Source organism: Rhincodon typus, chromosome 4, assembly GCF_021869965.1.
Source record: "Rhincodon typus isolate 14 chromosome 4, sRhiTyp1.1, whole genome shotgun sequence".
NCBI lineage: Eukaryota > Metazoa > Chordata > Chondrichthyes > Orectolobiformes > Rhincodontidae > Rhincodon > Rhincodon typus.
Window position 1 is genome coordinate 50652337 of NC_063335.1, and position 18699 is coordinate 50671035.

The 18699-nt window shown below is 40.4% G+C and overlaps 1 protein-coding gene across 2 annotated transcripts in view; it reads left to right on the forward strand.

Moving 5' to 3' along the window:
* The window catches only part of LOC109920290 (coiled-coil domain-containing protein 102A-like), a 479598-nt gene that overhangs the window by 93488 nt on the left and 367411 nt on the right, over positions 1-18699 (forward strand). For both annotated transcript variants that reach the window (XM_048596422.1, XM_048596423.1), the window contains exon 2: positions 11167-11857. In XM_048596422.1, the coding sequence (XP_048452379.1) occupies positions 11237-11857 (621 nt within the window). In that variant the 5' untranslated portion in view covers positions 11167-11236. The remainder of the gene's footprint in view (positions 1-11166; positions 11858-18699) is intronic.

Sequence of the window (18699 nt, forward strand, 5' to 3'; positions counted from 1 at the left end):
GATTGAAACATATAAGGTCCTGAGGGGTCTTGACTGGGTGGATGTGGAAAGGATGTTTCCTCTTACAGAAGGATCCAGAAATAATCGGCCACTATTTAAAACTAAGAGGTTGCCCAATTACGGTAGATATAAGGAGAAACTTTTACTCACAGCGGGTTATAAATTTTCAAAATACTCTTCTTCAAGAGGCAGTGGGAGTGGAAGCAGAGTCTTTGAATCCTCAAATTCAAAGGTAAACAGATTCTTGATTAGCCAAGGTGTGAATGGTTATCAGAAGTAGTTGGGAATGTAGAGTAATCAAATCAGTCGTGGTCTCTGAATAGCAAAACAGGCTGAAGAGATCACGTGACTTACTGCTGCTCCTATATTTGTATTTGTATGTCCATGTCAAAAGTAGTCAGAATTTGGTCTTGGTATTTATACACAGTTCCAAAGCACAGGACCACAGTGTGAGCCACAGATGAATTCTTTGTTTACCATTCATAAAGAGCCTTGCTGACACATGACAATACAATGTATGGTGGGAGCATTCAAAATATGCTTTTCAGTAACAACAATTGATACCTGCTATTTTGTAACTTTGGCAACATATTAGTATTTTCTGATGACCATATTTACAACCAAATCACATTAAAAGCTTACAAATACATTTCTGATTTAGTGCAGACTGACAAGCTTTAAAAATTCTGCTGCATTTTTTACAATTTGTTTTGTCTTAATTTCAAAAATCAGCATCTACCTAAATAATTGTTAAAAAGAACATTTGGAACAGGAAAAGATCTTTTATCCTGAGGAGGAAACAACATATGAACCATGTAGACTCTTTTCTGTTACAGACTCCTCCCGACGCAATCTATATCCCCCAAGAGAAAAGCTAAACCTTACAAAATTAAAGATGCATGAAATTCTTTCATGACTCCCAGAAGCGATGGAGCAATACTCCAGAATTGTACTGACAGCACAACTCTAATCAATTGCATTCACAGATGTTTAATCCTTCCAAATCCACAGCCGTGTCGGTCTAGAAAGACAAGGGTAGCAGATACAAGGGAACACCACCACCTGCAAGTTCCCGTCCAAGCCACGCATCATCCTGACTTGGAACTATATCACTATTCCTTCAGTGTTACTGGGTAAAAATCCTGGAATTTCCTCCCTAACAACATTGTGGCGTACTTGCACCAAATGGACGGTAGCTCATCATCACCCTCTCCAGGACAATTTGGGAAGGGCAATACACATTGTCCCAGACAATGATGCCCACATCCCATGAATGGAACACTGCCCATCAATAAGTTCCTCATCAAATCATTCACCATCGTAAGTTGGAAATATATTGCTGTTCCTTCACTGTTGCTGGGACAACATCCTGAAATCCCTTCCCTCATAGCGCTGAGAGTGTATGGTTAGAACGGTTCAAAGAGTAAGCGCACTACCCCTGTCTCTGGAGCAGTTGTAATGGGCAGTAAATCTTGGCATTGCCCATGTGTGAGAAAAGAACTGTTATCTTTATGAACAGAGAGAGACAGGTATCCACTCTCAGATCAGCCATGGTCTTATTGAATAATGGAACAGTCTTAGAATCATAGAACCCCTACAGTGTGGAAACAGGCCCTTTGGCCCAACAAGTCCACACGGAACCTTGGAACATCCCACCCAGACCCATCCCCCAGCACTACAGGCAATTTAGCATGGCCAATCCACCTAACCTGCACATCTTTGGACTGTGGGAGGAAACCCATGCAGACACAGGGAGAATGTGCAAACTCCACACAGACAGTCACCTGAGGCTGGAATTGAACCTAGGTCCCTGGCGCTGTGAGGCAGCAGTGTTAACCACTGAGCCACCATGAGGGGCTGAGTAGCTGACATATGCTCCTAATATTCATGTGTTCAGTGAAATGTTGGAGAGCCTAGTAAAGATAATGAAAGTGATCTGTGGTGGATGATATGGATCTCAGGATGCACCCATTCTCAAACATAAAATTGAAAGCAATAGAGATCGAAACATTTGGTTCCATGGGTTAGGTTTTTCTGGGATTGGGTTCCCACCACCCCTGAGTGTAACATTTGGGAGTTTGGCTAACTTGCCCCACACCCTATGGGCTGTTAATTGGCTTGAGTTGGAACTTCACCCCCATCTAGCAGGAGGTCCCACCCGAGGGATTGTGGGTGGACCTGTACCTTTGCAGTGCCTCCAAGGGGAGGGGAGGCAGCTCTTGCTCTCAGATATCCGATCCCCAGCTTTCACCAGACAAGGTGGACACTTAGTGTTGACCTAACCCATTGCATATAGAATCACAGAGGATGATGGAATGAGACCGTTAAGGGCAATTGGTGAGCCACCTAAGGACTTTAATTGACCACAATTGAGATAGCTACTCAAATCAACACTTGCCACCAGTAAAAGCCCAGCAAATGGGTGGGTAGGCAGTGAGCGCCGCTCCCAGTTTTAAAGGTCCCCATCTGCTTCTCACCCCCATAAAATTCCAGAAATGCACCGTGATCTTAACTGCAGACCAATTGTTGATGATTCAAGTTTGATGTCAGTTCATGTATTCATTCTGTGCAGTAGAGAAAGCAGCCCAGGGTATTTTAAGACTCAGGAAATTATTTAAACTTATTTGATGACCAGGTAGGAAATGATACTACAGTAATACGTGTGATCTAGAGGTTTTTTTCTTCTGCCCCAACACATGTAAAAACAAATTAGGATACCATGGTCTGTTATAACAACCTTATAACAATTACTCAACTCTTCCTTGAAGTCTTTTATCTACCTGGTGTATACTCTGTAACTATAAAGCTGAAAAACTAAACCATTTTATTAAGAGTTTCTATCTCTATTCCATATTAAAAAGTTTCAGGCCAATCTGTATACAACAATCTGCTCTGAAAACTCAGCTCACAAAATTCCAGGATACAGATTACACACTTTGCATCCAAAGACTATTTAGTTCTTCTTAGGTATCACTTTTTTTAAAATCCATTCATATCGTGTTTACAATCAAACAGTCTAACAAATGGGTGCCAACATTGTTCTCATTCACTTCAAGAGAGCTAGAATACAAGAGCAGGGATGTACTGCTGAGGCTATATAAGACCCTGGATAGACTGCATTTGGAATATTGTAAGCAGTTCTGGTGAGTCCAGGGGAGGTTTACAAGAATGATCCTAGAGATAAAGGACTTGTCATATGAGGAGCGATTGATGATTCAGGGTCTGTATGTGATGGAGTTTAGAACAATAAGTGGGGCTGACTGACACATACAAAACTGTGAGAGGCCTGGTTAAAGTGAATGTGGAGAAGATGTTTTCAATAGTCAGAGAGGCTAGGACTGAGGATGTAGCCTCAGAGTGAACTGAGGTGAGGAATATCAAAGGTTGGGCAAAGACAGGAGAATGGAGGTGAGAAACATATCAGCCTTGATCAGCCAAATGACCTAATTATGTTCGTATATCTTATTGTCTTATATTACCTCCATCCATCTTCTGTAACTTGGAGATCTAGGTGTAAATCAAATACCCCATTACATATGACATTTTATTGAATGCAAAACAAAAGACAGAGAGGATGGTGTAAATTAGATAATGTTAAGGTGATGCAAACTCTGAGTTTAGAAAGTTCATAGATTCTGGGGATAAAGCAAGGCCAAAACGGACAGTTACACAATCTGGAACTCCAGGGAAAGTGTAAATTGGAGTAACTGGAGTGAATGTTGTTCAACCCAAAAGTATGTTTGTGCTAAATAAATAGCTATTGATAGCTGATTAATATTTGCATTAGCTTCCATGCCACATTATGCTCAAATTTCAGTTTGTGGAAGCATATGCTGTTCACGTTAAGATATTCTGGTTGACTGCTGGTCCAAAACAGCTTGAGGTGCTAAAACAGCATGTTAGAAAGCTAAGGATAGCTATGATCATTGTCGTTGTCCTGTGATCATTTCCTTCGTGTAGTGTAGTGAGGAAGGTATCTGTAGTGATTGAAACAGGTGGATCCAATCAAGTGAGAGATCCTTGATTGGGGCTGTTAACCTGTGCCAATCAGGGAGTCCTGGCTGATGGATATGAACAGGAGTCTCAGGGATTCTCCTCACTCTCGAGACTGGCTCTGAGTTAGCTGGTCAGAGTCTATTTACTGTGCATGTGTAAATAAAGGTTGAGTTGGTGACAAGATACCTGCTCTGTGCAGTTATTTCAGTTTCACTCAGGTTTTTCAGAAAGGTTATGCTTTCTGTGCTGTTAACTAGTTTTAATAATTTTCTACTGGAATAACACCATAAGTATCCTGTTTATTTATTTTTCTGGCATTTGGAACTTAGTTAAATGATAAAATGATTTCAAGCAGTCATTAAGCCTTTCTCTAACACATAAAACTCGTTATAAAATTTACTTTTTGTAAAAATAAGACAGGAAAAGCATCCCAGACTGCGATGTCTGTTCGCAGTTTTCACTTTGTGCCACAAAATAAATACTACTTAATGCATATTGTAAAGCTTCATGATCCAGCAGTTCATATGCCAGCATTTCATTATTAACGTTTTAAAAATTCTGCTAAAGTTTATTAGTTACAAAACTGCACATGCACAGGGACCAAAACCATAGCTCAGTAGAGCCAATGCTTCTGGGCCAGATTTTGAATTCCTGAGCTTAGTGTACCAGGAAGGGACATAAACGGTGGAAAAGCCCTTGGCATTGAAACTCAGCACATTCTACTTCCACACAACTCTTGAGAAATGCACAGTCCACATTCTACTTCAACTCAACCTCTCTTCCATCAGGAAAGGAAATGGTAAGTTGGCCTTTGTTGCATATTTGAATAGAAGAGTAAAGAAGTCTCATTGCAAGTGTACAGGGCCTTGGTGAGACCATACCTAGAATAATCCATGTAGTTTGGTCTCCTTACCTCAGAAAGGAATCCTTACCATACAGGGAGTGCAGTGGAAGTTCAGTAAGTTGATACTGGGGGTGGCCTGGACTGTCCTATACGGAGAGATTGGGTCGACTGTGTCTGTATTCACTGGAGTTTAGAAGAATGAGAGGAGATCTCATTGAAACAACAGAACAAAGAATCACACAGAACAAGAACCCTGGTAAGCCATTAAGGACTGAAGTGAGGAAAAATTTCTTCATTCAGAGGGTGGTGAACCTATGGCATTCTGTGTCACAGACAGCTGTGGAGATGTCACTGAGTTTATTTAATAAAGAAATAGATTTCTAGAAGCCAAAGGTACCAAGGGATATGGAAGAAAGCCAGAGTATATAGTGAGATATAGGATCAGCCATGATCGTGTTGAATGGCACAGCATGCTCAATGGGCCAAATGACTTCCTTGGGCATCTATATCAGTTCTCTTAATTATTTTGCCAATTTTATTGATTTTTTTTCTTCTTTATTCTTTCATGTGATATTTATGTTGCAGGTAAGATCAGTATTTTCTTTTTGTCCATTTCTAATTGTCCTTGAAATAAGCAGCATGCTGGGCTATTTCAGAAGGTAGTTAAGCATCAACGTGGATTTGGAGTCCCATAAAGGACAGACCAGGTGAACACGGCAGATTTCCTTCCCTCAAAGACACCTGTGAGACCACTGACAATTTTATGGTCATGACTAGTTTTTAACTTCATATTTATTAATTGAAGTCAAATTCTACCAGCTGTCATGGTGGATTTGAATATTTGTGCCTAGCGCATTAGCACCATTCCTCTGGATTACAGACCAGTGTCATTATTATTGAGTCTGCCTTTATATTTTCAGGCTTATCATTCACTACACTTTTGATTGCCTGCTGCCCTCGCTGTGCCATTATCAGCTTTCATTGCTAGCTAGCTACATACTATTTTCTTTTCCAGCTAAATGCTTGACAGCAATTCTGACAGTCTATGCCATGAATTGTACAGCAATGAGTTATGGTGCCCCCAGCAAGATTTGACCACTCTGCCTTGAAATTTGATATAACTTCAAATGCAGGGTTAACCCTGTTGCTTCCACTGTGAGCAGCTTTGTGCTCTCTGCTCATTGAAATGATGGCTGCGTCTGTGGCTACTGCTGCCAGTCAGTGAAGCATTGGCTAAACTTGGACAGATGCTTTTAAACTCAACAGTCATGAGCAAAGGACCAGCTAGCAAACAAATCACCTCACCCTAGGTTTGATGTACGTACAACTACACCACCTTCCAGTATTACAGAGAGTCCAGTCAACAAGAACTGTTCACCGCTGATGGCATTCATAAATTAAAAGCATTATATAGCTCAGAGTCACACTGGCTGACAAAAGAAGTAACAGAGTACTGTGAAATGCCATTCATTCCTGAGTAGACACTGTATTGGGAAACCTTTGTATTTCCAAACCCAAAATGTTTTTGGTCAAAAGCATTGCTCCTTATGCTGGGCTTTCTGTTCCGTTTTGTATTGGCTGCTGCGGCTATTTACTAATACCAAATAATAACATGTTGGTGAAATGGTGCATGTGCAGGTTGATTTTAATGGCAGTGCCCTGCCTCCTGCATTTGGAAGGAGGCATGTAGCACGCAGTCATAGAGAAGTAGACTTTTGAGTGCTGCCAGCAAGAAGCACTAAAGCATAAGTAGTAGGCACGACTTCAAGCAAACTGGCACCACATAAGTGGTTATGTGAAGTTATGCTCCAGCTATACAAAAGCCTGGTTCAGCCACATCTGGAGTATTGTGTCCAGTTCTGGTCGCCTCATTACAGGAAAGATGTGGAAGCATTGGAAAAGGTGCAGAGGAGATTTACTAGGATGTTCCTTGGAATGGAGGGAAAGTCTGACGAGGAAAGGTTGAGAGAGCTAGGGCTTTTCTCTTTAGAACGATGAAGGATGAGAGGTGACTTGATAGAGGTGTACAAAATGATCAGAAGCATAGATAGTGTAGACAGCCAGAGACTTTTTCCTAGGGTGGAGGTAGCTATGAAGAGGGGGCATAGTTTTAAAGTGAGTGGAGGTAGATACAGGGGAGACATCAGAGGTAGGTTCTTTAATCAGAGAGCGGTCGGGGCGTGGAATGCATTGCCGGAGCGGGTAGTGGAGCCGGCCTCATTAGGGGCATTTAAGTGGCTATTGGATAGGCATACGGATGATAGTATAAGGTAGTGGTGGAGGTTAGATAGACCTTAGGATTAGGGTAAAAGTTCGGCACAACATCGTGGGCCGAAGGGCCTGTACTGTACTGTACTGTTCTATGTTCTATAAACCAGCCTGCACTGCTTCAGGGAAAGGTGCATTTTGGCTGAAATTGGTGCTTGTAAAAGTGAGTTTTCTTGGTGAGAATCCTGCAGGAATAGACTAACAGGGTGCATCGTGGATTCCAAAATTGCTGTATCAAAGGCTTTGAAGGAGAAGGTGCAGTAGAGATATCTTCGTTCGCCAAACGTGTGAGGAAGATTTACAAGTCCACTCTCAGGAGGCAGTAGAACCAGATCGCAGTTCAATGCCAGGAATTTTTCTCCGGAGGCCTGCAGGTGGTGCATTAGGGAGGTCAATGATTTCACACAAGTTGTTAAGGTCAGTAAATAGCTCTTCAAATGTCACATCCCACCAACTTCACTTATAATCTCAGAGACAGCTCAAAACAATATCTCCCACCATCCAACTACCAACAAGGAGTATCAATCATGACTCAAGTTTTGTACTGGTTATTGGGCAGAATTTTACTGCCTCCCCCAACTGAAGAGTTTGCAGGTCAGTTATTATAATAAGACCTCGTGGGACTTGAGGAGGATGATCAATCATAAGCCAATTTTCCTCTTCTGTGTGTACCTTCTTTATAATGTTTCTTTTTCCACGTTGGGTACCTCCACTCCCATTTAGAGGGTGATGAATCTTTGGAATTCTATATTCAAGTGATTGATAGATGTAATGATGTCAAGTGTCATGGAGATAACACAGATCCATGAATCATAGAATTCGCACAGTGCAGATAGAGGCCACTTGGCCCCATTGAGTCTGCACTGATCCACATTTATCAACTTAGCCTGCATATCCCTGGACTCTATGGGGCAATTTAGCATGGCCAATCCACCTAAACTGCACATCTTTGAACTGTGGGAGGAAACCGGAGCACCTGGAGAAAACCCATGCAGACACGGGGAGAATGTGCAAACTCCACACAGACAGTCACTCAAGGCCGGAATCAAACCAGGGTCCTTGGTGCTGTGAGGCATCAGTACTAACCACTGAGCCACCCGTGCTGCTGAGGTAGATGAACAAGCATGATCTAGATAGCGGAGCAAGCTTAGGGGTTGAATGGCCTGCTCTGCTCCTGGGTACCTAGTAGCAGGTCAGAACCTGACAGCAGGAGCACCACCAACAGAAGCGGCTGAAGGTGTAACCCTCCCTTGACAGACCTGCCACTCTTATGGGTGAGAGAGAGAGAACACAGCAGTGCATCTCACAGGACATAATATTTGAACACAGGGTACATGGCTAGAAGTTCATCTTTCTCAAGACGTCTGAATATCGATACATCATGTACATGGCATTAGGTTGTTGCAACTGATTGCTGCCATCTGGAAGAAGATCTGTTGCCAAGTGGACTGGTGCCCACGCTTTACCAGTGGCTGTCAAATTGAGCATCACCTTTAAAGACTTTACCTTGATATCCACTCAGGATTTTCGGGCTGTGGTCCACAAATATATCATACAGGACACCATGTTTTCTGGGGGTCAGAATTGTGTGTACTTTACCACTGAGGCCAGCTAGAATGAGCAGGTGGTTAGGCTTGCAGCTCCGGCTGTCTTTGCACATATACAGGGTGTGACTGACTGCCTACGTGCAATGGTCAAGCCACACTCCCCTGATAACTCCAGAATGTTTGTCAACTGCAAGGACTTTTGACTCCATCAGCGTGCAGTTCATTGGTAAACACAAAAAGATCATGGACTGCAACCTTAAACCACTAGTGAAGTGATAGTACTCACCATTGATCCCAAAGAAAGCTGCCCACAAAAGGTCTTTGTGGCTTGGACTTCACATTGACTGATGTTAATTAGAATCTGGTGCCAAGCCATGGGGATCTCCAGTCAGACAGCAGCAATGCCCCAAGCAAGATAAGCAGCCAAATCACATAGAAGTATTCTCACAGACAGCAAAGTAAGCAGTTAAACACGAAATACTTCACTTTTAATTTAAATTTCAGATAGTGAAATAAATGATGAGATTTGCATTTAGATAGAAGCTAAAACATTAATAATAAACAAACTTTTATTATTCTTGTAGAAATAGATGTAATTTGTTTTCTTAATCGAGGAGAAACTTGACAATTGTTTTAAGGGCCTGTGATAATGTTTAGTTGTAACTAAGAACTTAGTACGTCATTGAAAACCCAGTGATATCCCACTCAACAAGGTGTAACCTTCTCTGGGTTTTACAGTGACACTATCAGCAGTCATGTGGCAGTTTTCATGAACTCACTGCCTAGGGATTTTACTCAGGGTAGGGACTGGAGCAGGTGAGTGGCTGTCCTCAAAGGTAGATTCTCTGGAAGAGCTTTGAATTACTGATGGCAACTTTCAGATTCCTGTGCTATTCTGCTGTCCTGCCGTGAACTGTCAAGTTGTTATCAATTTCAGCACAGTAGTGATCATAAATATGAATGACAATGTAATGGTAGTTTCATCAACATTACAATGATTATCTAATCAGCACTCCCAAATGTGAACCAAACAGAAATTGTCAAGTTACTGTTTATTTTCTTGATTCACTTAAAAAATAGTTGTTTGTAAGTTCATCAACTCCAAATAACTGAGGAATATGTAAAACCAGATGGACTCAATCTTTTGGGAGTGATTTTAAACCCTTAAAATGGATTGGTTTGTATTAGCTAGGAAGTTAAAATGCAAAATATTTTAAACTAGTTTTCAACACACCTACTTCTGGTTTTAAAATTGGACAAGAGACAAGCAAACAATTTGTTCTCAAGAGGGCCTATCAGAAAATCAGAACAGTTGTGTGTCTCCATTTTTTTTTAACTATATCAGATGGGTTTCTTGTGACTAAGAAAACATGGCAGATGAAAGGATTAACGTTGGGCCATATCCAAATGGTGTGTGCATTTACAGCATAACTTGTGCGCCAAAAGGAGCAGCTATGTCCATGATCTACAACTGGTGCCCTCCTCTGGAGAATGACCACTCCCCTCATCTCGATAATTTTACTTGTCCACAGCCACCGTCTCCCCCCATACCAAAAACTTGCCTCAACTATGGTCCTTCTTCTGATCAAATATCCCCCTGACTGCTTCTAGTCTCCTCTCTGCTGAAAATTTTTTAAAAAAACAACTCTTCTTAATTTCACTTGAAAAAAGCTTGCACTTCTGGTTTCCAATTCAGAATTCTTTCCCATTGCTCCATCCCCATAAATACTGGCATCTTTGAATCCCAAAAGGCACAGTTTATTTCTCAAAGGAAGTGGTTATGTGCAGTTTAAAGAATACATTTTGTGTGCATTTCAATCACAGATTCAGCTTATATGATGACAACCTGTAGAAATATTTTGCTAGGTGAACAATTTTGTGTGGAAATATTATAACTCCAACTTTTTCCATGGAAGTACACAAAGTAATTCCTGAAGGAACATATTTCAATGTGAAAGTCAAATGTATGCCATAGCACAGGAGTGTTTAAATATTGCTAGCTATGGATAATAATAAAATTAGTCTAATAATCAAATTTGAAGCAATTCAAAATAAACCTGTTTCAATCTGAAACACTAGCCTGGAGTCAACATGACTTTTCAATGTTAAAATAATTTTGCCAAATAATTCATGTTCCTCATTTTCCCCTAATGTAACATGACTCTGTATTAACAATCATCTTTTGAAAATGGCAACCATGATTTTAAACTCCTGTTACATTAGCAATTCCAAGTTGTTCAGCCAAAATTAACTGTATGAATGCATTCATTCAGAAAATAGCGTTATATTATACAAGAAGTTTATTTGATGCTGGGAGAGGAACAGGTGAGTGAAAATAACCGAGATGATAGATTTGATCAGATGTGATTAAAATCTACTCTACTGTGTTCAATTATTACAAACTCTATAGAAACTAAAAAGCATCGTTTAAAGTTGATTCAAAGGGCAATTATTCTTTCTCGTAATTTAAACTTTTGTAAACAATTTGTATACTTTTGCTCCTTTTCACAGGAAATTGAGGATGGGAAGTGTTAGCAGGTGGAAAAGGATTTGAGAAGATCTTTTGTTTGAGAAAGGGATAATGAGCTCAAATCCCGTTGCCAGACGAGGAGAAGGGGGACAGACCCCGAATATTCAACAGTCTGCAGTGAGACAGCTCTATGGTCAGTTTGGGCAAGGAAACCAGCCTGAGTCTGTGCTAAGCACTGATTCCACAGTTCACAGCGTTCAGGCCACACCTCAACCTGTGGTACCACAGCAACTGGCCCGGAATGTGGGTGTTTGCAGTGACTGGGACAGCATTGAAGGACTGTACCATCGGGAATTGGAAGAGGTCCGGGCCAGAGCTGCTCAGATGGAGAAGACCATGCGCTGGTGGTCGGACTGCACGGCCAACTGGCGAGAGAAATGGAGCAAGGTGAGGGCAGAACGAAACAAGGCCCGCGAGGAAGTGCGACAGATGAGGCAGAAGCTGGAATCAGTGGTGAAGGAGCTGGCCGCTATCAAAAGGGAAAAGCAGGAGCTGTTAAACGAAAACGAAGGACTGAGGAGAGAAGCTAAAGCATCAAAAGCTCAGTCAGACGCCTTGCCGGTCAGGCTGGAGGAAGATGAAGTCAATCCTCTGGAACAGGAACCCGTCAAAGATGTGGAGAGTAATAACAATGCAACTTCTCCGAATAAATTCACTGGCTCACCAAACAAGGTACGTAAAACAAAACCTCTGTTCGGGCGTAAAATTGGGATGAGAAAAGCAGTTTCAATTATGAATAATCACTTCCAGATAAAACGCAAAGAACTAATACTTTCAGCACTATTCCTTGCCCCCCCGCCTTTACAATCCCTCTGACCTGTGAACGCCGGCATATCATTGCATGCGCACTCATGACCCTGAGTGATGACAGATTATTCAGTCGATAGTGGTTTCACAACCAGACCGTACTTCTGCCTCTCCCAGCAGTTGCTACATTGAATTCAAAATGGCTAGCTCCAAGGAGTGGTAAAAGCCATGTACCCGCCTTGCTGAGATCAGCAAACTCAGCATTGGCCTGCATCTGAACCTGGAATCTCTACCGCTCAGTAAATTGCAACATAAGCATTGGAAGCAATTTTTCATAAATATACACAATGTTAATTTAAAGTTTACATAATAATCAGGAGCTGGCACTGGTATCTATATCAAGCAGAACCCAACAGAGAACAAATTCTTCTTGCAGTTAACATATAAGCATTTTTTACACAGCCTAGGATATAAGAGCCTCCCCTATCGATACAAAGGGAGGTGGTTGTGTAAAGGGGATGTAACTAAATTTGTAATCCCAGACTCATGTTCTATGGGCTTGGATTCACACCCCACCATAGCAGCTGATGGAATTTAAAGTGAGTTAATTTAAAAATGTGGAATTGGAAGCTAGCCTCAGTAATGATATCCATGGAACTGCCATTGTTGTAAAAGCCCGTTTAGTTCACTAACATCCTGAGGGAAGGAAGTCTGCCATCCGCACTAGATCAGATGACTCCATTGATGTGATTGACTCTTAACTGCCCTCTGAAATGCCCTGGCTGGTTACTCAGTTTAAGGGCAATTAGAGATGATCAACAGATGTTGGCCTTAACAGCAATGCCCATGTCTCATCAAAGAGTACATAAACACAATTTTATCTTCAAGATATAAATGTGGTAAAAACAGTTTATGCACATATACACATAATCAGACATGAAGGAATTGTCAGCTATTAGATAGCAATGCATTTGTTATCATTACCATATTCCTCTTGAGGTCGTACATGTAAACTTGATTATTTTTTGGCAAATGAATGTAGATCACTGTTGCTGAGCCTGGGAAGTATTATTATTCAGAAGGATTTTTGTATGAATGTTGTCAGTTTATAGATTGGCTTATTTAATTATGATATTGGTGAATGAATTGTTAATGCCTACCTTGGTGTAAGCAAAGATTTATTCCTGTCTCTTCCTTCAGATAATATTTATCATAAAAACTGACTGGTAACATGTTGGTGAAATAATATGAAACACATTGACAAAGAGATTTAACCCAGCCCACTCAGGAATGATGCAGGATTGAAGTTAAAATGGCATTTGGCAGAAGCTGCTACATTCATGTAGCTCTTCCATGCCCCCCACTATTTTAACTTTGGGATTTTTTTGGAAGCTGGTAAGCCACCAGTCACAAGCAGATTAGGGGTCAGATTGAATCGTAAAAGCAAGTCCCACATCTATGTCACCACGTGTTACAAAATCCTCCAGTGCAACCTCTGACACACTAGCCTATCCTGAGTTTGTACAGGTTAAATTTAAGTTTTGAAATTCTCTTGAATACTGTGTTAAATTAAGTGCCATAATTAGTCATACGTAATTTTTAATTTTTTACATTTTTAACTTTGATATATTTGTTCGGGCACCCATCGAACAAATGCAATTAAAGATACAGGGTAAACCATTTAGTACTGAGATGAGCAATTTATTCAATGAGAGTGGCGAGCCTGGGGAATTTACTACCATAGAAAACAATCAAGGCCAAAACTTTGTGTGATTTCAAGCAAGAGTTCGATATAGCACTTGTGGCTAAAAGAATCAAAGGATATGGGAGCTATTGAGCTGGGTGATCAGTTGTCGTCACAATGAATGGTGGAGCAGGGCTGAATAGCCTACTCCTCCTAATTTCTGTTTTTCTGTATTTCTGTATTTCCATATTGGAATGTTGGAGACCTTTGAGCCACGATGTCTCGGGTGCATTCATAGTTTAAACTGTGATGGTTTTCAGTTCAGCAGTTCATTCTGAGCTCAATCTAAAAGCAACTCGTGCAAGTGAGTTTTCGACTAGACTTTAGAAGAAGTTACAATGATGGAATGGAAGCATTCCCAAGGAAGTTTCCAACCATAATATTAAAAAATCAGTAAATTAGTGTGACATGAAGCTTGAACGTAGGCAAGATTTATTAATATAAATACTGTATAATATTCCAAAAAAGTTACGAGAAAACTTGCATTTATATTATTTATATTTATAACATTTTGAATTTGATAGTTCTATTGAATATATGAACTGATTCTATCAAGTTGTACATAAAAGAGTAACTTACTTTAGCTTTAAAAGACTACTTAGTAATCTACCAAAGCAAAGAGAGTTATTTCATAACACAAAGTTAATTTGGAAATCATTGGATCATGAAACTCCGACAAATATGCACTGATAGTAAGGATACATGTCCTGGATCAGAGGGAGCAAGTTCCACATAAGGAGATTAAATTGTAGAATCTTTTTGGTGCAGAAGAAGGCCATTTGGGTCTATCATGTCTGTGTTGGCCACCTAAGGAGCAATTCATGTACTGTCATTCCTATGCTCCTCTCCCCACCATAGTGAATGCTCTTCCTCGACATATTTAGAGTATATAGAATTATTGTGTAAGAAAATTACTTCAATTAACTACTTAAAATATTTACACTGGATCTGATATGAATTGTCTTGTAGACCTTTGCAAATTGGAACTGTACCAAAAGTAAGTGGTAAACATTATACTGTTTCTCAAGTAACGGAGAGAGAGATATATCAGTACACTGTAAGTCATTTCACCTTGTGGGCTCAAGGAAGATGGGAACAGATGGATATAAGTCAATTTAGGAAGAGGCACCTAAAATCAAGTTTAAATACCAGTCATGATGTGTCTGTTTCTGTTTCCATGTATTTCTTTGTAATTTTATCTCAGTTATCACAAGTTAAGAAAGATTTCATTGGAGATCCACCAATTTCCCATGGAATGACCTCAAGATGGTGCTTTTTTAGGATTTAACCCTCTGCATGTCTTTAATAATGGATGAAAGTAATGGACACATAGGAAGGTTAAGTGTATGATCATGAAGTTATGAGTTAATCAGGGCTAGTTATTATGGATTTGTAAACAGCAAGATTAAGAATTTGCAGGATATATAAAGGGAAGGAATTTTCTATTATGAGGAAATTGTTAAAATGCAGTTGTACAAATGACTGTTCTAGTCTGCTATAGTACACTTGAAACATGGTGTTTAAAGAAAAGGAGCTGAGATGAAGGCCCAGAACTGAAACAAAAGGCACATCTGCAAAGCTCTGAACTGCCACTGAAAAATTAAAAAAATTAACAATCACAGTGAAAATGCAGCTTAAGATAAAATAACTGCAGCTTTCCTCCTACCAGTTTCTGTTCAAATGAGTGGAGATATGAGGCAGAACTGGGAATTCTTCCATGAATATTGGCAGATTATGCACTAACTACAGATTCATTGAGCAAACCAGAACAAATGCAAGTCACCACGCTTTTACTGTTGGGAAGAGACTGTTTCAAAATATATGCTACCTTAAATTGCTCTGAAGAGCATAAAAAGCACATGGCAGAAATTTTAAAGGCTTTGAAGGCATGTTTCGAGTCCCAAATGAATGTTATGTACGCATGATACATATTCAATACAAGGGAACAAAGTGAAAAATTGATCAAATTTTAACATCATTAATACAGTGTGCAGAAACGTGTGAATTTGTGCAATTAAAGGATAGACTAATTAGAGGCAAGGATGAATCATGGACAAGGAGCCAAAAGTGAAATCACATAGAATCAGAGAATCATATAGCACAGAAGAGGTACTTTGGCTCATTGAGTATGCACTGACAAAAACTATTCTAAATCTACACTAATCCCACTTTACAGAATTTGGCCCATTGTCTTGAATGTTATGACATTTCAAGTGCTCATCTAAGTACTTTTTACACGTTGTGAGGCAGTGGACCCAGTACCAATCTCTGTGGAACACTACTGGTCACAGGCCTCTAGTCAAAAAAAACCCTCCACCACCCTCTGTTTCCTACTGTCATAAAGTCATACAGCACGGAAGCAGACTTTTCGGTCCAACTCATCCATACCAACCAGGTTTCTTGTTTGCCTAGTTTAGTCCATATCCCTCTAAACCTTTCCTATTCATGTTCCTGTTCAAATAAAAACTGAAAGAACTGCAGATGCTGTAAATCAGAAACAAAAATGGAAATTGCTGGAAAAGCCCAGCAGGTCTGGCAGCATCTGTGGAGAAAAATCAGAATTCATGTTTTGGGTCTAGTGACCCTTCTTCAGAATGTGTACCTATATAAATGTCTGTTAAATGTTGTTACTGTCCCTGCATCTACCACTACCTCTTCCACTTAAGAACCACTCTCTGTGTGAAAACGTTGTCCCTTAGGTTCCTGTTTGACCCAGCTGATGCAGAGTGGGGTGAGTAAATTGGAGAACCTCCTCATTAGCCTAGCCCTGGACTTGGCCAATATAACCATCAACCGGTCCAGGCAGTGGGCAGTTGAGGGGGTCATTCAGTTTGACTGCCTGAGTTTCTTCCATGACTGCCCATGCACCCTGATGTCCCAGGAGAAGTAACATGCTGGTAAACTGAGGCTTTCCATAACCTGTGGCTGTAAAAGACCCAGTGGTATGGATCTTTTAACCTAGAAATCTTATGTTAATTAAAATTTTTAATTAAAATTAAAGTTTCTGTAAAATATTTGATTTTTGTTACACTGCCCTTTGAAAGGACTGTAAATTAAGCAAAAAAAAAATTGTTCACAATTTGGGTGTCGTGAGCAAGACCCGCATCTATCACCCGTTCTTAACTGCCCTCGGGGAGATGGTGGTGAACTACTTTGTCAAACTGCTGCAAGCTCATGTGGGGTGGTGACATCCTCAATGTCGCTATCTGTCAAGACAATTTTGTATCCAATTGTCAAGTTGTCCCCGAATCCCATGTGATCTAACTTTACTAACTAGTCTACCGTTGGGATCCTTGTCAAAGGCTTTAGTAAAGTCCATGTAGACAACATCTATTGCTCTGCCTTCATCAATCTTTTTGGTTATGCATTCCAAAAAAAAACTTAATGAAGTTTGTGAGACACAATTTCCCATGCACAGAGCCATGCGAACTCTCTCTAATCAGTACTTGCCTCTCCAAATGCACGTAAATCCTATCTCTCAGAATCCCCTCTAGCAACCTATCCACCACTGATGTCAGATTCACCGGTCTATAGTTCCCAGCCTTCTCCTTACAGCTTTTCTTAAATAAAGACACAACATTAGCCATTCTCCAGTCCTCCAGCACCTCACCCATGGCTGTAGGTGATACAAATATCTCTGCTATGGGCCTTGCAATTTCTTCCCTGATGTCCCACAATATACTGGAATACGTTTGATCAGGTCCCAGATATTTATCCACCTTTATGTTTTTTAAGATCTCCAGCACCTACTCTTTTGTAATGTAGACTGTTTTCAAGATATCAATATTTATTTCCCAAGTTCCCTAGCCTCCATTTCTTTTTCCACAGTAAAAACTGACATGAAATATTTGTTTAGAATGGCTCCCATCTCCTGTGGTTCCACACTTAGATGACCTTATAGATTTTTAAGGGGCCTTATTCTTGCCCTAGTTGCTGTTTTGCTCTTAATGTACTTGTAGAATCTCTTTGGATTAGCCTTAACTTTATCTGCCAAGGTTAACTCTTATGCCCTTTTCACCCTCCTGATTTCCTTCTTAAGAATGTCCCATATCCCTTATACTCTTCAAGAGATTCACTTCATCCTAGTTGATTATATCTAATATATGACTCCTACTTATTCTTGACCAGAACCTCAATATCTTCATTCATCTGTTGTTCCCTAATCTTACCAGCCTTACCCTTTACTCTAACAGGAATATAATGCCTCTAAACTCTTGGTTATCTCACTTTTGAAAGCTTCCCACTTGTCATTCATCCCTTTACCTGTGAACAGTCTACTGCAATCAACTTTTGAAAGTTCCTGTCTCATACCATTACACAATGGCAGTCCCAGTCTATGTTTGGAAAGTTAAAATCCCCTACTGTTACAACCCTATTATTCTTACAGATATCTGAGATCTCTCTACATATTTGCTCCTCAATTTCCCACTGACTGTTGGGATCCCTATAGTACAATACCATCAAGGTGATCATCCCATTCTTATTTCGGTGTTTCACCCATATAGCTTCACTGGATGATCCCTCAGAAATATCCTCTGTATGTGCGGTGGTAATATTTTCCTTAATCAAAAACATCTGCCTCCCTTTCTATCCTTTCTATAGCATCTGCACCCCAGAACATTGAGCTGCCAGTTCTGTCCCTCCCTCAGCCATGTGTCTGTAATAACTATGATGTCCCATGCTCATGTCCCCATACATGCCCTGAATTCATCAGCCTTACCTGTTAGACCCCTTGCATTGAAATAAATGCAGTTTAATTCTTCAAGAGTTCTCCATTGACTTGCTCTTGCCTGCCTTTTTTTAAAATTAACTTGCCTCTTTTTTTAAAATCAGGACTATCCTCATCTGTCTTTCTATTCTCACTATGAATTTAAATTCCACCATCTGTCGTGGCGGGATTCGAACCTAGGTTCCTGGGACATTAGCTGAGTTTGTAGATTAATGGTTTAGCAATTATACCACAATGCCTTTGCCTCCCCTAATGAGGCAGATTCCACCCCCCTGCCATTCCCCCCACCCCCCC